A 23,748-nucleotide genomic window follows, 5' to 3' on the forward strand; every position below is an offset into this window, starting at 1 on the left:
AGAAGGCTTAATGTCAATTTCCATTTCCAAAGCTCGTAGCATTTGAGAAAAGTGCCTTCTTCAGATCAATACTCCCTCCTGACTTGACTTTGAGCTGTTAGTAACTACATGATGTATGATTTCACTGGGGAAAATAGGGGTCAATAGAACTCCAATTCCTGGATATAAAACTAGCTGGTTTTGTCTATGACAGGTTTTATGGAGAGGCCACAAACGCTCGCAAGAAGCAGAAAGATTATCTAGTTCACTGCACCCCCCCCCCCATTATCCGCTAAGCTTATTATCACATCACCAAGAAGTAGGCCCATTGGCAAGAATCCCTTCAGTGACTTGTTCTGCCAACTACATATGAACACTTGGTTTTCCTCTGTGATTCCAAATGGATGATTGTGCTGCCAATTCAGGAATTACTCAGCATTATAAGTTATTTACAGTCCATAAAAAGGTTTTGAGGTGTTGCTACTCAATATGTGCAATTCAGTTACTCCAGTGACTGCGCCCCCATCCGTCTGCAGTGGGTCCTCTGTTGGCACCCCTCCCCGCTCAGGTTTTCTCCCCAGAACTCCAGTCCCAGCTGTGGGGACACAACGTACTCCTTTCCCAGCTTCAGCAGAGGATGACCCCGGCCCACTCCCCCTTTCCACCTCAGCCCTCCATTCTCCACATCGCCAGCACATGAAGCTGAAGAAGGTTCTCCCGAAGGGTTTGAACAACAACTAAGAGGAACTACAGGCAGCAGAGGAAGATTTTTCAGCAGTACAAGACAGCAGCGCCTCCACTGGTCCATGGGGACAGGGGCCAAAATGTCGCCCCTCTTCTCTCACCCGCGAAGCTGCCCGGCAGCAGAATCCGGCTCTCACGCAGTGGTCCCTGTCCCCTGCTGGGCTTTGACTTCAGAATATGCCCTGAGGGTGTGAGAAGAACAGTCGAGGCCAATGGGGCTCCCTCAGCAGCCCCCTCAAAGTCTCCTCATCTTTTTCTTCCAAACATCGAGCCGGTACCAACCGGCGCAAACACGTGTACACACACACCCTCCCCATTCAACCTCAGTGAGGAGCAAGGGCATCAGAACCAAACAGAGGAATGCAGACGTTTTCCTAAGAACACCACAGCCCCCAAGGTCATGGTGCCTGGGAAGCAGTGAGTGCGTCACCGGAGCTTGGGCTCAGAGCATTTGCTTGCCCCTCACCACCCCAAACCTTTTCAGATTATGTGTCCATGGGCCCCTTTCTCAGACAGCTCCCTCTAAGGACTTCTGCCTTCACCTGACGTCATTCTAACTGCTGAAAATCATAGTACGCCCACCCAGCTATGTGTGGGGGTTCCCCAAATACTGCCCCCAGCCCTGACCAATTGACCACCAAATCCCGTCCACTTCCTGCTTCAGTATGGCCCAAGTATGGGCCCCTTTCTCCACCTGCAAGGCCACCACCAGGTCCAGACTCTCAGAAGTGTCCTGGTCCCCTCTGCCCCTACTCATGTGGGTCAGAGTTTCCTCATCCCTGCGGCCCCAGGCCCATGGTCGGCTCCTTCTCCCGTCCCTGCCATTCCTCACCACCCGCCAGCCTTGCTGGACTCACCCAAAATACCAGGGAGGAAGACAAAGCGTCAAGTGTCTGTATAAAGTGGGAATTACGCAAATACTTAAGATGAGCTTGACCCTACGTCCCCTCATTTTACCTCAGGGCTGAGGAAAGTGGGGAAATCCAGGACAAATTATTGGGCTTGGGTTCTAGAGGGGGCCCTGGGGGAACACTGTCTGGAGATTTATGGTGAATCCACCCTTGTAAGAAGGCCTTGACCAGACGCCAACCTTGGAGTGTTATCGGGTTAGTTGACGAGGGAGGTTCAGGAACCTGCCCAGCTCACATGCCAGGGGCCTGCGGTGGAATTGGATTCCAACAGGGGTCTTTGATGCCAGGCCCAGGTGAGGTGAGCTACATCCAGATTTGAAACCCGAAATCTATAGGGTAGTGGTGTATCCACACAATGGAGAACTATTCTGCCATAAAAAGGAAGGAAATTCAGTCACATGCTACAATATGGGTAAGCCTTAAGGACATTCTGTGGAGTGAAAGAAGCCAGACACAAAAGGACATATACTGTAGGATTCCACTTATATGAGTCATCAAATTCTCAGCGGCAAGAAGTAGAAGGTGGGGGCTAGAGGCTGGGGGAGGGGGAGGGGCGCGTTGTCGTCTAACGTGGCCAGAGATTCAGTTTGGGATGATGAAAAAGATCTGGAGATGGTAGTGGTGACGCTTAAACAACAGTGAGAATGTGCATAATGCCATCAAATTACTCACTTAGAAATGGTAACTTTTAGCTTATTATATTTTACCATGAGGGAAAAAAAAATGGAGTGCATTGACTTTACTCTTCAAGAAAAAGCCACGTTTCTTTCGTTCTTTGCCCTTTTTTTTCCCCCTCAAACGTTGCTGTAGATATTGGCCTCTTTGCAGAGAACCATGTGGGTGTGAGGCCTGGTCCCAGGTGCACAGAGTTTTGCAAAACGACTATTAAACACGATAAATCAGAATTGCTTTTAAAAGCTTCAGAGTCTGCTTTTCTCAACCCAAAAGCCTACGATGTTAACACACTTGTTCCAAGAGACAGGAGAGACTCTGGAAACCCGTCAAACCCTCAGCTGTTGCAGGCGGTGGTGATTCTATGAGAAACACTCTGTGCCTGGGGTCCCTCTCCACTGAGGATGCACTTGGCCAGCACACCGCCCACGGAGAGAGGTTGCACCTGTGGGGGCCTCTGCAGGAACCCCTCCCTGGTCTCTGGCAGCCAGTCGTGTCAGAAGGTTTGGAGAAGGTTCGCCCTGCAAGGGTTTCAGCCAAGGACTTTCAGAGAAAATAGCAAAATTAGAAATGTGGCAGCAGAAGAAGTTAAACAAGAATGTTTACAATGAGTAGAAGCATTGACCGAAAGCACTAATTTGAAGAATTTCGTAGCTTCCTCAGAACTACACGACCTATTAGACTGCACTCTCCAGTTTCACCTCCCTGCCTTCAAAGGCACATCGAGGCTGGAGAGGATAAGAGGGAAAGTGATTAAAGAGAAGGACAATTGTAGCAAAGAATGAAGGTTTGAAATGCTGAGGGAGCCTGAGACAGGAGGGCTTGGGCTTAATATGCCGCTGCTGGTGGGTGACGCAATGTTATGGGTGGAGTAGGTGTGCTCTTTCCAGCTCCCTGAAAACTGAGTGTGGTGCCTTGAAGACCAGGTTTGAAGGAAGGTAAGGGCGTGGCGGGCCGCCCAGGGCCTCTCTGGGTTCCCAAACATTTCTTGAGCACCCAGGTGTGCCCTGCTCGGAAGCGGAAACAGACAAGAGGGCATGAGTGGCTCCCAGTTTTTCATCATCGTCATTAGCAAACCAGTTTGAAATACCACAGTCAACAAATGAAGGATGAGAAGTGGTCGTGGTAATGAAAAGAGGGCAAAAGCGTCCGCGGGAAAACCCCTGCATACCTGTTAGAAAAATCTTGCAGTTGTTGAGATGGGTCTGTAAATGTGACAGCTGGTAGACACCCTGGAATCCCGTTGGCCCTACCTCAGGTTTCTTTCAGAGCACACAAGCTTTGGCAATGCAGGTGGACAGAGTAAACGAGTTAGGATGACTTTAATGGAGTTGCCTGCTGACCTTTCCCAATTAAAAATCACACACTTGGTGGCTGACTACATGTTTTCTGTCCTTGCCATGAGCTAAGGGTGTTCTCTTCGGACTGACAGAGAGGGAGCAGGGAGCTTTCCGAGGGGGCACTTCCCAACTAAATGGGGACAAAATGGCACTTCCTCTGTTAAGACAGACAACAGAAGGCTCAGGGCAGAGCAACGCCAGGCGGTTCCCACACCCCTGGCCCAAGGAGGGAGAAGCAGAGCAACTGGTTCTTACCCCTGGGAATTGGGAAACCGGGCCAGTGAGAGTTGGCATTAAGTAATAGAAGGAATAGAAGCTGTAAGAACAGAATTCATACCTCCAGGTCTATTACGCAAAAGTGATTGGTCAGCAAGCCATTCCTGCGTTTAAAGATGATCTTTTACAGAAAAACTGACTAAATGCCCTGTAACTCAGGGGAGCATGCCTGAGGAAAGACTAGCTATAGATGTCACACCCCAGTCCAAGGCCTGCCCGGGCCACCCAGTGAGGGCCTCCATGATTAGAATGAAGAAGGACTCAGTCAGACCTAGGGAGCAAGATTCTTAAACTTTGGGGTGCATCCAAACTCCTTGGGGTGGTTGGCAACCTCAGCCCCAAAGACCTTGATTCTAGACTCAGAATCTGTATTTCAAAGAAGCCTCCAGGTGATTCCAAAGCAGGGGTCTGGGACCACTTGTGGAGAAACACTGCTCACATTTTCTGTATCAGATGGAGCTGCTTGCTACTCACTTCCTGTGAGGAGACAACTGAGAGCAGGGTTTAGAAACTTTTGTAGCCAGCTGGCATTGCTGGCACATCCAGCCCTCGTCCATCACTTCAGCCACCACGTGGTCCGAGCCTCCTACAATTTCTGTGCCCTTAGTATTTCTCAGCTATAACGCACTGGGTCATATAATCTGGAATTGTTTCACCCAAAGATAATTTTAACTATAATTTATCAAGATAAATTGTGAAAATTGACTCCTGCTGAGGTATTAGAGATGAATAAAGCACCACTTGCTTTAACTGGGATGAAACTTTAAAAGAAACAGCCTGTGCTTGCTGAACTCACTGTATCATCTGCTTGATGTCCAGGAACAAATCTCTGAGGGTGTCTTGTATACTACGCGTGTGTTATTAACACAAAACAGAGAAACCGTTTAGGTAGACATTTTCTCCTACAGGTAGGGTGGTTGGTCAGTCAGATAAGCAAGAAACAGTGTCACTTGTCACACTAAAAATATTAAATACTGATAAAACAGTCTTTGTTTTATTATTTTTTATTATTTCCAAAGGGTTGGAGAATTAAAAAAACAAACTGAACTTCTGCACAAATAGTTTAAGAGACACTGCTGTTAATGGAATTCTCCTGGCGAGGAGTCAAACCCCAAGGGAAAGTGATAAAACTATTCCTTTTCAGCAATAAAAACACTGTTGTGTTGGGTAATTACATATTGCATCGTTTCCATGATAAACAAAAACATTTGTTTCCGTTTGGGTGGAAATAAAACAAACCTTTTCCCTTTCCGGAGGCAGCTTTGCTGCTTGGCTGGTTAGCTCTGAGCCAGCGCTAAGAAGGGCTGTAATTCCAGGGTCAACCGGTGTCAGGCCCATTTGCCCTCACGGTGCTAAAGCCAACTGTTAAGGGCACAGACCACAGAGCCCTCTGCCTCCCACCTCCCTCACCCTCTGTTTCACACCAGTCTTCATGGAAACCTTCAGTTCATAAAGGGAACCTGGCCGGAGGGCTCCCGGGGTTCGCTGAGCCCCTCAGCATTGCAGAATACACCGCATATGGCACAGCTCTGGTGGAGGGGAGCCTTCCCCCCAGTGCCAGAGCTGATTCTTTTCTTTAGAATCGACTAGCCTGAGGCCTGTGCTTCATGCTTTAGTTTTAATTTACTTCTGTCACCAAAGTGACTGACGTGGGTTTTTTCTTCCTGCCGGAGAGTACAAATGTAGAGGGACTTGTTCATACGTACGATGGCAGGGGACCCATTAGGGAATTCAGTCATTTGTAAAAATAGCAGTGGTGGTGGAAGGGGGTTGGCCTAGCAGGTTACGATGGGACTTCAAACAGTGTGAGGTGTGGGGAGTCAAGCAGCTCAGAGTCCCCTGAACTTCAGTGTCCCCCGATTCATAGGTCATTCCACCGAGCGAGCCCAGGGGCGGACCTGCTGTGTGGCCAGAGAAAATGCGGACAGATGGACATAAGTAGAGACTTCCCCTTGTCTGGATCAGGAAGGGCTGGGGAAGGAAGAGCGAGATCGCCTGGGATTTGTCAACGTGTGAGTTGTTCAAAACTTGGAATTAATCTGTCTTCTCCGATTTGTAAACCATTAACCGAATCACCTCATCCTCTCAGTGTCTCTCTCGATTTACCTTTGGGGTGACCAGCTGATTAAGTGATGCGTCTCCCTGTCCCGGGTGTGGGGTAGACACGCGTGCCCTCTGAGTGGACACCTGGCTGGCTCCCCATGGGTCCATCTGCCAGCAGGGCGACCAGAACGCGGTTTCCTTCATGTTTGCAGCTTCGTCGGGACTCCACGGAAAAGCACGTCTACCAAAGCGTGACGTGGTGACGCGGTGCCTGACTGGGTCTTCAGTCAGCTGACAGGAAGCGCTGGCCTGTCCTGCCTGCGGCCAGTGCCAGCTGGGTACTCACTGCACTTCCAAGTCTTGAGATGACACAGCGTTAAGCAAACCTGCAGTTCCTGCCAAACCCTGCTCCCTGGGGAGGGGCTGCGCTAAGTGGTACAGCGCTCCCTGAAAACGATCCAGAGGATGGACGGGTCCCCAAACTGAAAACTACCATGACCTGGCCTCACACCTATTCTCCAATACAAATGACACTTCCTACAGATGCAACTTTTGTTCTTTACTGTGTTTCATTCCCAAAGAAAAGTAACTCTTCTTGGCTGCCAAGCCTGCTGTCCCAGAGGGCACACTGCAGAAACCACCTTCTCCCACCACAAAGCACACACTCCTCACACACTGCTCACACTCAGTGCTCATTTAGGCATCCGTGCTTACACGTGTGTACATGCACACATACTTGTACAACCCTCACACACATGCACACCCTCACATGTGCACACACACTCATGCACACACACCTATGCACACACGTGCCCTTTTTTTAACCTGGAGACCATTTTCTGGGAGAACACTTGGAGCTGTTTCTGACTGAGGATCCCCCAAAAGTAAATTGTGCTGTGCCCCCCTCATATCACTTTCAAAGGGGTGACCGGTGAGAGGCCAGGACGGTCTCTTCAAACAAGAGCACAGAAAGCCAGGACAGGAGAGAAGGAGGCACACATCTTGGCAGCTGACGTGGAATCAAAACAGCCGTGAGCGATGCCACATTCTGACGACCACAGTGATACCTGAGGGGTCATTCACCTGCAAAGTGAAAATGTCTTCTCCTTAAAACAACTCAGAGTGAATGTTTTAAAGGCCAGCAGTGGCTAGTTATCCACCTCCTGCAGTTCTCTCAGTGTGGCTTGCAGGAGACTCTGAAGCTTCCGGAACACATTAGGGGGTGCTCTGTGGGGGTGCCCAGCAGGGTGGCCCGGGTCTGCACATTCCTGCACCGTCGCCTGTAACTGCAGCTGAAGCTCCAAGGAAATGGCAGAGCTCCCGAGAGTCGAGGAAAACCAGTGGCGGAATATCTTGTCACAGATGACCTGAGAGAAAGGCGAAGGAGCAGTTAGTTCAGGGCAGCAAATCCCCCTTGAAAGGGCCCCCGGAGCCTGCCACTGGGTCTCACAGGCCTTAGCTCTTCGCCCACATCCCCCAGCATCCTTCAGTGGCGGGGAGGCCTGCAGACTTTGTGGGACTCTGATACGTGTCTTCCCTTCTGGAACTGAAACTCCTCAGCCCCATGAATAAACTTTGCCTCAGAGAGAAGGGCAACCCCATGTGAGGTAGAACATTTCTATTTCCAGCCTCCCAGCAGATGGAGCAAGTTCTAGGGGCCACTTCAGACGGGACTGAAGAGAAAGGGGAGCAGAAAGTCATATGCAGTCAGAGCGGCCCCTCGGCAGGTCTGCAGGCACCCCATTCCGAGGATGGGCTTTCTTGGCCATAAAAATGGTCCCAGTAACAGGGATAACCCCCGGACAGAGCTGTCCTCAGCCTCAGATGACCTGCTGGTGAGAAGTGTGCAAATGTGATAGCACTGAGGGGCTCGCAGGAGGAAAAGGCATATTGGAAAGGAAACGCTGAGACTCTTAAGGAGCCCTTGAAATGTATTTTAGGAGCAGAAGTAAAAAGTAAGCCATTCTCCCACAGCCTTTAAGTCTAATAGACAAAGAAATTCACTAATGCTGAAGAGCTCTTTAAATCCTCAGTTTAAACCTGCTGTTTGTTTTACAGCTTTCTGTTTCTTCCCTGGGAGAACTGGACGGGGAGCAGCATAATTAATAGTGCTTTATTTTTCTATATCACGCTTTATATTAGCCTCATCTAACAAATGCCTCAATTTTGTAGAGCTGCTGTTTCATAACTGTAACTTTTGTTTCCCAATGCCCGCAAGGGCCAGGATTTTTTTAAAAAACAAGTTGTTTTATTTCTTCTTTGAAATGATCATACATTTTCATGTGCAAACATTTCAAATGTTTGTGCTGTAGTACAAAAGATAGACTGAATCTTGGTCTCCATCCTGCTTCTGATAGCCAGACACTCAGCTCTGGCTGAGAGGCAACCAGTCCCTTCAGTTTCCTTCTAGAAGACTCTGGGTAGACACAGCCTGTGCATGCACTTGCTTCCCTTTCCTTTTATTTTACATAAATGGTCGTATATACACGCACTGCTCTATAGCTTCCATCCCCATTTAACCAAATATCAGGGCGAGTCTTCCAAGTCAGTTCTTATAAGGAGAGCCCACGTGTTTTAATGGCTGCACCTCCAATGTGTGGGTGCGAATTACTTAACTAGTCCCCTATTGATGGAAATTTAGGTTACTTACTAACTTTTGCTATTATGAACAATGCTGCAATACATATCTTGCATATATGTCATTTTCCTTTTATGCATGAGACTACATTTCTAGAAATGGAATTTCTAGCCCACAGGCATGTACAGTTCTTGTTTTGATAGATAACGCCAGACTGGCCCCATAAAGGTTGTGCTGAGCTATGCTCACAGCAATGTCCTGCGAGAATGCTGATGGGTGGGTGAAAATGGTTGAATTTGCATTGTTCCTCTTACCAGTCAGGTTGAGAGCCCTTTGTGTTTCCTTCCCTGTAAATGGCCCCGTTGATATCCTGTGCCCACGTTTCCATCGGACGTTGGTCTTTTTGTTTTAACTTAGGCCCCTTGCTTAAATTGGTTTCCTGGGGAGCAGACTCTAAGATGAGGTTTGCATGCAGGGATTTATTGAGGGCACTCTTGGGGACCTTGCCTGCATGGAACTGAGAGAGAAGGTGAACTTCTGGTGCTAGGATGGCCCCAAACCGCAGAGTTGTTCCGCTCTGAGGCCAGGGAGCGGGGCATAAGCAAAGCCACTGACCACTCACCAGCTGCTGCCCCTGGGATCTGGGAAAGAAGCAAGAAGCTCTGGTGGGTGAAGGACAATCCTGGGGACACTTTCGGAGCCGCAGAGGCTGGGGGTGAGGGCCTCTGCAAGGACATCTGCAGGGATCTGTAAGAGCCCTTCATATCTTACGGATAGGAACCCCAGTCTCATGATGCTGCAAAGGGCAGGTGTTAGTGTTTCCACTTTGTGGGATGAGGTCACAGGTGGCCAATGCTCTAGTGAAAAAAAAGCCTCTTGTTCCCACAGCTGAAGAAGATTTTGCTGAAGACACGCCGAGGGCGTGAGTCCACAGGAAGTTAGAGGCTGGGATGGAGAAGCCTCCAAAGGCCACGTCACCACTGGGCTTCCAGCTCAAGGTTTCGTTGGGCTGCTCCAGGACCCCGGATTAACCACCGCTGTCCAGGTCCCCAGGTGAGTACTCCCTGTGGCATGACACGGCACCACGCTGAGGCCTGCTCCCACCTAGGTCCACGTCACCAGGCCTGCATGCGGTCACCGTGGTTTTCGGGTTGGAGGACCGTAGGAATAGGCTGCAGTGCAGGTGGGACTGGGGCAAGAGTTGGACAGGAGAGAACAAAGCAGGAAAGGGGGGGCAAGCGCGTAGCTGCGGTCGCAGGCACAGGCGGTGGGGGGCAAGTAAGCCCAGCTTCTCTGCCCTGACCTCCTCCTGGTTGTAATCAAGTCCCAGGGGCCAGGCTCACCCACGCCCACCGGGGAGCCTGAGGTGAGGGCTGAGAGCAGACAACTTCCAACGGGAGAGGCTGATGGGGTATTGAGCCCCGCAGTGGGGACCTCTCTGGCTCTAGACCCGATCTGAAAGCTGGGGCCCAGTATCGAGTCCCCCTTATCTCTGATTCCAGGACTCAAGACACATGTCCTCTCGCTATTACCACCTGCTGGCCCTAACCGGTCACCTGCCTGGACTGTGTCCATCCAACCTCCCTACTTGGCTGTGTCTCAGGACTGCTTTGTACTCTTTTCACCCTTCGTGCTCACGTGTGTGTAGATACAGAAAATAGACCCAGAGAGAAAAGCTATCGAAGCCCCCCCATAATTGGCGGTGGGGCCAGGAACAGGCTTTGCTGGGAGCGGCACCATTAGACCAACAGCCCCCTGGGGCAGATAGCAAAGAACAAGTGACCACCCAGTCTCCCACCGTCCTGCCCTCAGGCGGCACAGAAACGGGGGCCTTCTGGCGTTAACGGGGTGCTCCAGCCTAGCGGAGGCCGAGGCCCACGGAGGGCGGAGGGCACGCCCCCTGCTCACCTGCAGGTTGCTGTTCACACGCTCTGCTCCACACTTGTTCACTCGCAGATCACACTTTGAAAAACAGTCAAAGAAATTGCAGTCTTCGTCTCCCGTGCAGTTCTGCTCAAGAATTTCCCTCATTTTAGGTTCAAAAAAGGCCATGTCCACGTCAATGGCCACCACCTGTAACCAAAAGGGCACAGGGTGATCGAAGGGCCACGGGAGCTCAGTAAGCGGGAACCCGTGCGGCGCCCTCTCCCGGTTTGTGGGAGCAGGTGTCCCAGGGCAGGGGGGGGGGCACAGAGCGGGGGCCACAGAGCAGCCAGCCAGCAGGACTGCCCGCCACAGGGGAGGCCTTGGTTGATTTCCACCAGCCAGATTATACTGCAAGCCTGTAGCTGCTGTCACTAGTGAAAGCCTAGCGTTTGGAACTGTAACTAGAAGTACCACTTTTCATTTTAAGTGTTCCGTAGATTTAAAAGTAGAAATCTCTGAAATGTCTTTAAAATGAATTAGCTCCCCTTCCGTTGCTTTATCATTTTGGTCTCTGACCTTCCAGGGTCAGGATTACAAAAGCAGTCAGATACGGATCATCTGTCCCCATGAATATGGGCAGCAGAAGGACAGTACATTCAGGAGACAGGTCTTGGGTGTGTTGGTGAAAATGGAGTGGATGGGACCCAAGTTGTCTATCGATGGTGTCTCTGTGACTATCTGTGGCGTCCCTGTGACTATCGATGGTGGCCCTGTGAGTATCGATCGCGTCTCTGTGACCTGAGTCAACTGGTTTGTAACTGACTGTTCAGGTAGACACAGGACTGGGGGTGGGGGAAGGGTTAGAATAACAGCCTCCAAGTTCTTGAATTAGGGTTGATACTTGTGGACTCTGATCCAACAGCATGAGAATGTGATGACCCCCTGGAATTTCAGACTTATCTTCTTGGCTTCAAACCAAATAGCCTTCAAAATCAGTAAAAGAATAACATCTAAATTATGCATATTTCCCTCAACCACTTGAATTTTTAAAAAATAAAATAAAATGAGCTCAAATCTGAGAAAACCTGGACTCTGCCCAAATCAGGCAGGTATTAAGGAGCTATGGGAAGACTTGATGAATTTGATGGAGTCTGTGGTATTTCACAAGCCGTCACAGGCCGACATTAAAATGTCAGCCTTTCTTTCTCTCTTTAGTAGCATCTCAAAAGAGTGTTCATTTGCTTTTGTTTCTTGTTCAGGACTGATGCCAGGAAGAAATCTTCAGTATTATTCAGTAAAACAGAGGAGGAAAAATACTTTACTTCAAAATATGTGGATAATAATTAAAGAACAGGGAACTTTTCCTTATTTAAGAGCTTTGCCTAATTACTAATTCAGGCACAACAAACAGAAATTATCACTTTAATCAGTTTTTCCTGTCTCATTATTTAGCCAAAAGAAATAGGTCATTTCATTATTTACACTGCTTAATAAACTAAAAACGTATTACCTGTGCTAATGAATCTATTGTATTTATAGTTTATTATTGGGGTTTCAAGATCCTTTTCTTCCATAGTTTCTGGCAATCCCCCCACTTCTCCTGGGCCCGTAGATGGAATTTCAGATCCTCACAACTTCTCTCTCTACCATTTCCGAGTGTTCCCTTTCCATCTCCCAGGAGAGCCAGATTCATTTGTAAAGTTTTAGTCGGTGGTGCAGAACAGATTACAGCTATTGTGAGCATAACTCTATGTACCTAAAATAGGAACGGTGACAAAAGAAACTGGGGAAACTGTGGGAGGTTTCTTAAATTGCATCAGGAGAGTCATAAAATTCTTCGTGCATGGAATTACCTAACTCGCATCATCTTCTTCAGACCATCCTGCCAACAGGCTAGAAGGGACCGATGAGAATTATTTCACTCTCTACTGAAAAGCATGGCTCTAGAGTAGGAAGCGTCACCTGTTGGAAAGAAACTCTTGCTGGCAGTAGTTTGGGGGCAGGAAGTAAAGGTGTTTCCTACTTGTTCATTTCCAACCACCAGCTACATTCTCAAGACCTGCCCGCGGGGACCTGAAGAAAGTGAATGCCTGTCAGTCCTCAGTCCTCCTTCCCTGTGGGCAGCAGTGCAGCATCCGTCAAAGGGAGGACCCACCTGCAGGACGCTCGCTGAGCTCGCTCATTCTCAAGCTGCAGAGCATCAGGACCACCAGAGGCTTGTTTGTAAAGCACAGATTGCCACGTCCACCGCCAGAGTTTCAGACTCAGTAGGTCTGGGGTGAAGTTGGAGAATTTGCATTTCCATCAAGTTCTCTGATGCTGCTGATTCTACTGATGGTTTTCACTTAAAAGTTGTAACATTACAGGGAAAATTAACTTCTTGACCCTCAGCATCATAGGAAAGTCAGTAATGACAGAGTCCTTTCCTCCCCGTTGCCCCCCACGTGAGCGCTCAGGCACAGGCGGGGGCCCCGTGTGCTCCAGAACCAGTCCACGCGGCAAGTCTGGGGGAGGTCGCGAGTGCAGCCATTACCTCACTGAACAAATATTCTGTGCCTAGTATTATGTGCAACATGCGGAAAGGTACAACTCAAGTGGACGTGCGAGCCAGTAACGTCTTGTGGTGCCCACGCTCCAGGGAAGACCCATCGGCCCCACCTCCTTCCAGAGCCTCTCCTGGGAACATGGCTACACAGCCTCTCAAGTCTCTCACCTTCCATCACACCCATTGAATTCCACACATTGACATTCCCTCATACTTTCTGGATGAAAAACAAGTGATCTAATGATGAGAAGAACAGGCCCCATAACTGCCCAATGCCAGCGGTTGTGTGTGGACACTCCACCCCCTCTCCAAGGCGTCAGGGTGGCCCCCAGGACTGCTCTGAGGAGAACAATGGCCCTTCGAGTGGATTCCATAACCTCCCTGCTCAGGAAGAAGGAAAGCCTCCCTCAGGGTCGCAGCTCTGAGAAATGAGCTGATGAGTCTGGGGCATCCCTCCCCTCCACTCCTGGAGCCCAGCTATTGCAGCTAGGCCTGAGGCCCTTCTGGCATCTTCTGGACCCTCCCAGTACCTCTCAGCTCTTTTCCTTCCACACTTGGAGCCTCCCCCGTTTATCAGACCCTCTGGGGCAGCCAGGGAAGAGCATCAGGACAGATGCTACTCCACCTCAAGACGAGGCTTGGAGGACAAGGATTTGCACTGATTGCAGGCTGTCTTCAGGAGGCAGCCCTGTGCCCCTGCCCTGGAGGCCATGGCTGGCAGTAATAGTACCTTCTTCCTGTCGTAAAGAGCATTGTTCCACCATGAGCTAGCCCCCACAATGACTGGCCCTCTGAGGTGGCCGGAGTTCAGCCTGCCTGGCCCTTCACCTGCCAGCACCTGCAGTGTATGAGCTAATCCCTACGGCAGGGGGAGGGACCCCGGTCAATGCCAGATCACCATGGTGTTAATCTGACAACCGGGTTAGCCTAGCTGGGGGGAGTGGGAGGGTGTTATCTGATGAGACACTGACATCCCTTCCTGCTTTTGCTTCTCCACCTCGTTTAATTCCTCAGCCACCAGAGTGGAAGCTCCAATGCACGTGCTGTGGACAGAGCAGTGCAGAGGCAGACGTTTCCGCTGGGCATGTTTCTCCCTTGTGGAAGGCACCGAAACGCCACTCATCCCTCCAGAGGTCTGACCCACAGAGAGGAAGTACCTAGAACCCTCCAGGAAGAACATGCTAGAAAAAGTTGCACATCATAGTGGAGTGCGGGCCGTTTGAAAACCACACCTGCCAACGGGGCTGTTGTGCAGAGGCCCCCACAGGCCATCCTCTGCTGCCCCATCATCGCCTGAAGCTTGTGTCCTGCACGCAGCAAGAGCCACCTTTCAAGAAACTGCTGCGCTGCTGTGGAGAAACCAGAGTGACCCTTGGGGAACGAGGACACACGGCCTTACAGCCCTCAGCTCCCACAGTCCTTTCATTACAGCCCCACTGCTGGGGCAGCGCGTGAGGTGCTGGTGTGCTTTGAATTCTCACCCAGGGAGGGTGGGCTGCTAGGGCAGGGGTGGTCCAGGCCAGAAGACTGCATCATGTCACAGTGTTTCCCAGGACTTCAGAAATCCCCTCATTTACAACCACCCGGACCCCCACATGGGCAAGGCATCCTCCCAGGGCCACTCACCGTGAAGTCCCTTCTGATAGCAAAGTTCTCGGGCTTGACGTCGCAAAGGTGGAGGCGGTGGGAGAAGTCGTTGTCGAAATGGCTCACCAGGTCCAGGAAGCTGAGCGCCATGTCGCTGATGGCCCGCGCCAGGCCCCGGGAGGCCCCGCCCAGGGGGAAGAGGGCAGTGTGGTGGGGGCTGCCGGCTGCCAGGTACTCCACGGCGTAGAAGTGGCCGCAGGAGCCCAGCACAGGCGGGGCGTGCCGGCTCAGGTCCTGCAGCAGGCTGAGCAGCACGAACTCCTCCTGCTGCAGGAGGGACCACAGGCTGGCCAGCTGGCCCCGCCAGCGGGGACCCCGGAGCCTCGGCCACAGCGGCCCCAGACCGCCGTGGGACAGCTCCAGGCCCAGCGCGTTCTTGACCTCGCCGGCCACCAGCAGGAGGAGTTCTGCCTCGGGGAGGTCCTGGCCGCCCTTCCAGGCCTGGTCCTCCAGCAGCCCGGGCCGCCGGAAGCTGGAGAAGGCCTCCTCCTTGGACTTGAGGACGACCGGCCGGCCGCGCCAGTCGGCCTGCAGCACCTTCTTGCCCCTCTCGTAGTACAAGCAGCGCCGGTACCGCAACCGCCCAGCCACGCACAGGTCCTGGCAGAGGTCGCCCACCAGCACGCCGCCCCGGTAGTCCCGGCACTGCAAGGAAGGGGCAGTCGGTCACCACAGGGCGGGCAGCAAAGGCCCCGGCTGGTCCCCGCGCTCAGGGCGCTTCTGACCAGCTGTTGAGAGAACCTCATGAATAGGAGCCACACGGCTGTTCAGGTCAGTGAGTAATTAAGGCAGACACTTCAGAGTGTCTCAGTCAGGCCCCGGACTGGGTCCTCAGAACCAGGACACCCAGCTGTGTGACGCCGGGAAAAGTCGTTTTGCCATCTGGGTGTCAGCTCCATCACCCGTCAGTGAGAGGGCTGGGCTGGGCGTTAGGGTCACCAGAGAGCTTTTAACCCCCATCCAAGGACAACTAAGTCAGATCTCGGGGGGGGGGGGGGGGCTGCGAGATCATGGTCATGGCCTTCCTACAGGAAGGTCCCCTGAGCCCGTTGTTTCCATATGAGCAGTGTGGCCTTAATGCCAGCAGGCTCGGGAGGATTATAGGGGTTCAGGGAACTCACTGCAGGAAACGAGTTCGAACAGGCCCGTTGGCTGGTGGTGTCGGCAAGATAGACTGGGAAGGCGCCCGGGATGCCCTTCAGAAGAGAGGAACCGCGGCGGGTACATTCTGGATGTGGAGGGCGTGTTTGGTACCTGGCGGTGGTTAGGAAGGTGTCCAGGGCCCTCTGATGACTAAACTTTAGGGGCTCCTTTGATGAGTGCCACACGAGGGGACCTGCTGAGCCCCCCTCAACGCCACAGTACAATCATCCCTAAGAAGACAGTCCCCCAGGCCCTGCCCTATGGACATGCTAGAGGAATGGCCACAGGCCAGGCTACCTGCCTCAGCCACACCTGGCCACCTTCAAATTAACAGAGCCACTTTCCAAACTCAGCCCAGCCAAATGCGAGCTGGACCACGATCCAACTTAAGAGTACCAGGCTTAAGAGTTCACAGAACAGAGGTGGCTGCCTTTGGATCTCCTAAATGACCTCATGATGTGACATAGGCAAGATAGGAACACGACCAGGTGTGGCTTTGGGGAAGACTGGGTTTGCCTTTGGGCTCTGCCCCTCACTAGGTGTGTGACTTGCTCTCAAGTCCATAAAATGGGAAGATGATACTATGTTACAGGAAACCTATGAAGAAGGTCAACAAAGGTCAAGGGTGCAGAGGACCTGGTCATCTCAGGAAATGCTAGTTCTCTCCCACCCTATCCAGCCCTGGTCATTACAAGTCTGGGGCCAGGGAGGCTTCTTCCTGGAGAGATGCATCTGAGCTCAATTTTGAAAGACAAATTGCAAGTCCACCTAACAGACGAGGAAGGCGAGGGCAGGTCCATCGCAGGGAATAGCCTGTGCAAAGACCCAGAGCTGCAAAGCAGTGCGGTGTGTTCCGAGAAGTAGAGGTATTCAGGGGAGTCGAGAGAAAAGCCACACGCCTGTGTGATGGACGGTGTATCCTACCAAAAGCGCCATGCCTAGGCCTCCACCTGACAAAAATTCTCCCTACGCTGCACAGATCGGATCAGCCCCACCTGCCAGTGGGTATGCTGGTCTCCCTCCTCTGCCCCCTGCTCTCACTAAACGATCCCAGGGGGTCCCTGTGCCGTCCCCCTCACCTGCTGGCTCCCACACAGCACAGTGTGTCCTGCGAAACTGTACTGCGTCCATGAAACCAAATTCAAATTGAATTGAAATCTATACATTTGTCCCTGCAAAACCAGAAGGCAATTCCAAACAGGAGTGGCAAGATATTTTCAATGATGGTAGAAACATTGAACTTGGCATATGGCCTATTGATTTTGGAGGGGAACGTTAATTTTGGCTGTTTTCCGAGGATCAGCACATGGAGGTGTAAGGGACGCAGCACTGGGCGTTGGACGGGACAGGAAGTGGCGCAAGGTACCCAGAACCTCGGCCGCTCCCACAGCTGAGGTCCGAGATCTGTCACCCAACGTTCGGGGCCCTGAGGCCTCGTTTATCCTAGGAGACCGTTTACATCAGAGGAAAGTATATGTGAGTGCAGTAATTATAGAACTGTTCCTCCGGACGTCCTTTATGATGGAATACGTTTGCCACTTCAGCCCCACTCTTCTTAGGTAGAATGTAACTTTCATCCACCTTGGTTGCCATGGCTACCAGGGTTAGAGTGGGTCTGGTAGGTCTTCTTGTGTGTCTGTGCCTACTAAACACAGAGAAAGACTTAGTCTAGTATTTAAAAAGCTTCGAACTTAAAATACAAGTTATAAGTTTACAAACTAATTAATAATTGGCATCATGTTAGAGACAATTGTGAAATTCTTTTATTAGCAGCATGTCCTATAGAAGTGGCTATTTTTTAACTTAATAAAAGTGGCTTATTTACTTCAACTCCATTTTGAAAATCAGTTTTCTCCAAATATGAGGAGGTCCTAACTGCCAGCTTACAGACATTTCGGTACTCAAAGGTATGTACGTACAAAATCCACAGGTATCAGGTTTTAAAATAAACTGAAAAACAAACCCAAATTAATAAAGGCTCATTGTACTTAACTGGCATTTTTTAATTCATTAAAATCACAGTGGGTTTGTGTTTCTTACGGATGGCGTGTGTACATACAGACACACATTTTCAGCACTCCCAGCTCTTGTAGGAAGCGTTCTTAGCACCTTTCGCTTAGAATGTCTCCACCTTGTACCATGGTTCTCAGGCAAAAACAAAGCTGCCTCGTTCCAGTTTGGGAATCGGTTGAGAGGGTCTCAGAGATGATGCCCGACGGCTGGGTTTCTTTTGTGCTTGGTTTTGTTTTTAAGGAGGACAAGTTCCTGTGTGGTTACCACATTCATGTGACAGGACAGGAGCTCCTTCCTGAGCAGTCACTGTGTGACTGGCCAGTCCACAGGACAACCCCTTCGGAGCCCGGGCTGCTTAGAAGATGCACATTGTGAACACGGCCGAAGCACTCAGGGGAATAGAGTCTTACTATGCTCCAAAGTCTTCCTGGGTATGTGCCCTGGATGCTGGGGTCCCACTGGGGCCCTGGGTTTCTATCACAGCACAGAAAGGCAAGCCTGCCCCCTTAAAAAGGAACCCTGTATGGAGGGAACTAAATTAAATCACATCACAGCCTAACTAGCCAAAAGGGCATTAAGCCTCTGAATATCAAAGTCTGTGGGAAGGTTTTTGAGATGCATTGAGAGGGATATGCCCAGGAAGGGTTAAGTCTACCCAGTTGTAACTGAGGGTTTTCATACTGGAGAAGCCACTTACTGTCACGGGGTCTCTACTATCTGACTGCACAGGGTCACATTGCATGAGTCAGGTCAAGTTACTCTACCTTTCTGGGGCTCGATTTTGCCATCTGTGAAATGGGATTGTAATAGCATGTGCCTCCCAGAGGTGGTTGAGGGGATCAAATATGTGAGAAACATACGTGAGCAACTACTGAGCATGGAACATGGGCACCTGCAGCGCACCCCTCCGTGCCTGCACAGCAGAAGCGGGCTCATAAGTTATCAGGCACGGTGTAAGGCTCGTCAGCCTGGCATAGCCTCCTGCATGGTTCATGGGAATAGTCGGGCTCTAGAGACTTCACAGAGAAGTCAAAGAGGATGTACAGTGTCTTGATTATTAGATGTGCTGAAAAGCTGCAGTAAAGAGCAACACTGCAGTCTGACTAGAAAATCCGAAGCTCTAAGACCCAACACCTGACTCAGGAACAATTTCAGTTGGCTCTTCCAGCTCTCCCTTCTTCCAGGGCTGTGGAATATGGTGGGCTTCCTCAGGAGCCTCAGGTGGGCTTGGGGGTACCAGCGGACCTGACTCCCAGCTCCTAACCAGCTCCGTGGCTTTATCTACAGATGCCCCACAGGCCAGCGGTGCCCCCACCGCACTGGCGGGCCTGGGAACACAGCAGGAGTTGCCCCCAAGTTCACTGCCTCTGCCAGAGAGAGAGGGCTCCCTTTGGCTCAGCTCAGTTACTCCTTCTGTGCTCTGGTATTCAGAGGGAAAGCTAATGAGAGTCTGGAGGCCAGTCAGAAAAATAACAGCCAGTTTTATCATTAAGGATAAAAGCCAGGCAGAATGAATTGGAAGTACTTGGGGAGCCCAGAGACAGAAGCTCGATTCAGCTGGCGTCCTGGGAGGCCACAATGCCAGCCTCTGCACGGCAGCCAGGGCCCAGCAATCTGGGTTGGGGACACTGGGGTGGTATTCAAACCTCGTTCTAGATTAGTGTGTCCTGACTAAAAGTGAACCAGGGTGGGGCTCGCACCAACCAATCCAGAATGGAGAAGGTAGAAAGGGACGTGGCAGGAAGAAAGGGAAAGTATTGAGAGAGAGAGAGAGAGAGAGAGAGATAACAGCCTCAAATGGGGTGTCCTAATGACACTCCCCAAAAAGTCAGTTCACTGAGACAACATCAGATGAACTTTAGGAAGACAGAAAGACTTGGTATTTCAAATAATTCTTTTGGCGACTGGAAGGACTGAGAGCCTTCAGAAACAGACTGACCGCTTCAGCTTTATGTCAGACTGGAAACGAGTCCATAGCCTGCCACTGGGGAGATACTGCTGGAGCCTCTAATCAGAATTGGTTTTAATTTATGAGCTGGAACGCTGGGAAAGTTATGATTAGCAGTTACTTAAATTATATTAGGCTATTTAATTTCCATTAGGCCTTTTCCCACTTAACCAAAGGTATATAAATGAAAAATGACATTTGTTTTTTTAATCTAAAAGATTATTATTTTTGTAAACAGGTATTCATTCCATCCTGGCCAAACTATTAATCTTTGTTCACTATAATTAATCAGTCCCCCCCCCCAAAAAAGGGAAAATATCTATGAGTGAAAGGAATTTTTATATGGATTACTGAGAAAAATCAATGAGCTCATGCAGCTTAAAGAAAATTTGATAGAACTTCGTGTAACAGCAGATGGATGGATGGCTGGAAGGATAGATGGATGGATACGGGCTAGACGGATGGATAAATGGACGGATGGATGGAGGGATGGAATGGATAATAAGTGTCTCACATGCATTGTTGGTCAATTCATGATGACACATGTCGGACTCGGAATATGATTTTTTTTAGCATGTACATTTCACTCATTTAAAATGTTCCAACCTCACTTTTTATAGTAATCATTTACTTGGAAACCTTTATGCTACTCCATTGTGTAAACCTGCAATCTCAAAAGGCCCACCCATGTAAGTAAGTACGTGATTGGCCCGAAAAGTTTCCGTGCATTTCTAGAAGATTTCTTTAAAAATAGATCACTTTTCACACCAAGTGCTTAGATGGTCACTGCTTGGGGAAGTGAGGAATCACATCAGAAACCAATGTCACAGTAGTAGCCGCGTGGGCACATTACTTGGCTTTCCTTTTGGGGAATTCCCACCTTTGTTAGGTCTCTTAATGCGCGTCATCTTCCGAACCAAACAGACAGAGTAGCAGCCAACGTTTGGAAGGAACTGATGAGCGTCTGGGGCCCAGTGAGTGCAGCAGCCTGCGACCCAGGCGTTTCTTCCTCCCCTAACTGCGTGGCGCAGCCGAGGAGCACCCAGCCCGCCCCCTCCCTGGTGGGAAAGAGACCGCTGTCATGACCCCAGCACAGGAGTCTGCGGGGTTTGAGCCGCCTCCGCGGTGCGCTCCCCTCCCCCGAGCGCACTCTGCCAAGGGTCCCACGGACCACGCAGGGGCGAACGCGGGTTTGGGGCGCAGGAGGCAGGGCCCTAGGAGTCGTCTGCACTGGGCGCGGCGCAGCGCAGCCCAAGTTGGGACCACAGAGCGGCAGCTGAGCAAGAGGAGCGAGACCCGAGAGGCAGAGGCGTGGTCCCTGCCGGCCACGTCCTGACCAGCGCGGGGAGCCTGGCCACCCCACACAGGACGCGGGCACCAAGGGGCTGTCGGCAGACTCCGAGCAGACCCGCAAACTTTCTTTAGGAGCGCGGGCTCAGGGGCTGTGGGAAAGCAGTCAGGCAGGAAGACTCTTGGGACAAAGGACCAATTTTGGCAAAATAGGGAGAGACACCCCCGCGCGCCCACAGAGGACTTCTGGGCACACTCTCCATTCCGGAGACCGGGATGTGCGCATTGGGCATTCCATGCCAGTGTCCCCCCTGCCACCCCCTCCCCCGGGCGCGCCTCACGGGGCAGTGCTGCTGCGGGACCTACCAGCGCGGCCAGGATGCGCCGGCTCTTCTCGTCAGTGCAGCGCTCGGAGAGGACGCCCGGGTGCGCGCGGAGCAGCAGTGCGGCCGCCAACACCCAGCCCGCGGTCCAGGCGGCGCAGGCAATTAGTGCTCCCCGTCCGCACCGCCTGCGCCCCCCGCACCTCCGGAGCCGGCCCCGCTTGCCCGCCGCCGGCGCCATGGCCAGCGCAGCCGCCTGCCGCCGGCGCCCTGCGCTCGCGTCGGTGCTCCGCAGCTCCGCGGGGGAGGGGGCGCAGGGGAGAGGCCGCGCGAGGGGAGAGGAGGCTCCGCCGCAGGATCGCCCGCCAGGCGCGTCCTGGGATGGGTGGGGGTGCCGGGAGGCCACAGCCCGCGCGCCTGCCCCAGCATCCCGCTCCAGGTCTGCGCGCTGGACACCCTGCTCCACGGCCTCACCCCAACACCCTGTCCACTTTTTTGGCACCTTTTTGCCCCCAGAAGACCAGGATTCTTTTAAACAGAATCTGCGCAGATTCAAACTCCCCCGACTATAGATTCTGGTTCCTCTGTCAATACACCTTCAATTCCGACAAGACCTACCCCTTCTTCTCTGGGCGGCTGCTAAGTGCCCCAAACCTTGTCTTTTTAAGGACACCTCCGCGTCCCTGGTCCCTCTCTGCCCCCCCCCCCCCCATTTGCCTCTCTACTAGATTCCTCCCTCCTCTGCGTCTACCCCGACTTGGGAGGCCCTCCCCGCGGTGAGACCCCAAGGGTGCGTAAAGTCCGGGGTGCAGGACAGTCTGGGACGCTGTGGCGACCCCGCCCACCTTTCCCAGGCAGCCTCTTGAACCCAGCCTACTGCCCAGGCTGCCAAAACTCCAGGGGCAAAAAACACCACGGTGCTTAAACGTCTCCGCTTCCCCCTGGCGAAGAGAAAGCGCTGGCTAATTGTGTCTAAATCTGCCCGTGTGTCTATTTGTAACATCCTCTGCGGGGGGGCGTGCTTCAGTGTTTCGTCCCAGCTGCTGCAATAGGCGGGCGCCGTGGCAGGCAGAGCCATCCTTGGTTCACGGCAGCACCGCCTCCCTACCCCCCGGAGCTGTCCCTCCTCTCCCTGAAAGCCTTTCTCCCCTAGATCCAGAGTCCCCGGTGGGCGGTGGGCCGATGGGCTGGGCGCTGTCACAGGGAGGCCTCGCCCGTGGCTCCTGCATTCACGCCGCAGAAGCTTACTCGACGCCTGTACCTGCCAGCCCGTCGTGGTTGCCCTCCCGCCTGCACTACGCCTGAATTTCAAAACATCCATTCCTGAGTGTGGGCACAGCAAGAATGATTCTGGCCCCGATGAAGCATTCTGTAATTCTCCTTCGGAACAGGCTTTCTAACCTTGTCTATTCTGCAACTCACCAATTTAACTTCAAGTTTCATGGCTCAGGGATAGAAGTGCCCAGGAAGTATGAAACATCAAATTAGCAAAGGCTCAGCCCTCAGGAGCAGTTTGGGTGTGTCGCAGATATTCCCTAATGACACTTGGGGTTTGGGGACAGCTCAGTGAACAACAGTAATGCCCGCCTTCGCTGTGACCAGCTCTCCCACTTCCAGGGCACACCCTGCCCCAGCCAGAAGCACCATGTGGGGACGTTTTCTCAGGCTGGCTGTATCAACACTTGGGTGGCTCATTTCAAAATAGATGAGCGCAGAAGGCATCCCAGGACACTACTGAAAATCCTGACTTGGAGGTGCAAAGTAGATCCCATTTCCCAAACATTTTATTGGGAGGAGGGCAGGAATAGGAAAGAGGAGAGATACAGAAGTGTGAACATTTAGCCTTTAAAATCTAGGAATAAAAATCACAAGGGAAAAGCAGAGCCTGAAATAAAAGTTAACGACATTGGGATTTGCGAAGTAAGCTGTCCTTTTGTCAGTTTTTACAGTCTGTTAATAACCACACTCCTTTTGGCATTTTATAAAGAAAAGTATACAGAAGAAAAGAAGATTATAATTCACAAAAAGAGATCCTCAACGTTCAGATTGCTTTAGTACAGAAGTCATGGTGCTCTCTTGAGCTGAAAGAAGATCCTCGGGAGGCAGGACCTACGAGGGCTGCCATCCTGTTGTGCAGGTTGCACACTGCACAGAGCCATGGAAAGGTGGATGGGGCTGAAGTCTGCCACAATGCAGCTCACCAAGCCCTCTTACTAAGAGGTCCCATAGCAGGTGTGGGGAGTCTTTTTAAATCGCTCTCCAAAGGGGCTCTTTTGGGTATTCCCAGAAAGGTGGCTTACAGACCAGCTGTACCCTTGGTACTACGGATATTTCCCTAGAGCAGAAACACACACACACACACAAATGAATCATTACATTAACAACAAAATGTGATGCTTTGGCTTAAGGAGCAAGGAAACACAAGGTCTC

General features: G+C 51.6%; 1 protein-coding gene across 1 annotated transcript; it reads right to left on the reverse strand.

Annotated features, from left to right (window-relative positions):
* Positions 1 to 4,910: 4,910 nt before the first annotated feature.
* Positions 4,911 to 21,895, reverse strand: DIPK1C (divergent protein kinase domain 1C). Its single transcript, XM_019715445.3, has 4 exons — positions 21,362 to 21,895; positions 14,581 to 15,246; positions 10,452 to 10,616; positions 4,911 to 7,332 (listed from the first exon to the last, which is right to left on the reverse strand). Exons 1-4 carry the CDS (start codon positions 21,557 to 21,559, stop codon positions 7,114 to 7,116), a joined length of 1,248 nt encoding a protein of 415 aa, XP_019571004.3. The 5' UTR covers positions 21,560 to 21,895; the 3' UTR covers positions 4,911 to 7,113.
* Positions 21,896 to 23,748: the final 1,853 nt, after the last annotated feature.

The sequence above is a fragment of the Rhinolophus sinicus genome, chromosome 4, assembly GCF_057876585.1.
Source record: "Rhinolophus sinicus isolate RSI-liver-muscle chromosome 4, RSI-T2T, whole genome shotgun sequence".
Classification (NCBI taxonomy): Eukaryota; Metazoa; Chordata; class Mammalia; order Chiroptera; family Rhinolophidae; genus Rhinolophus; species Rhinolophus sinicus.

What these genes read in the sequence shown, in the direction of transcription:
- DIPK1C (XM_019715445.3), bottom strand. Translation starts at nt 21,559, where the DNA reads ATGGCGCCGGCGGCGGGCAAGCGGGGCCGGCTCCGGAGGTGCGGGGGG. An exon ending in GGCGCATCCTGGCCGCGCTG is followed by an intron (nt 15,247 to 21,361) that starts GTAGGTCCCGCA and finishes CCTTCCTTGCAG; the next exon opens with TGCCGGGACTACCGGGGCGG. An exon ending in CTATCAGAAGGGACTTCACG is followed by an intron (nt 10,617 to 14,580) that starts GTGAGTGGCCCT and finishes TTTTGGTTACAG; the next exon opens with GTGGTGGCCATTGACGTGGA.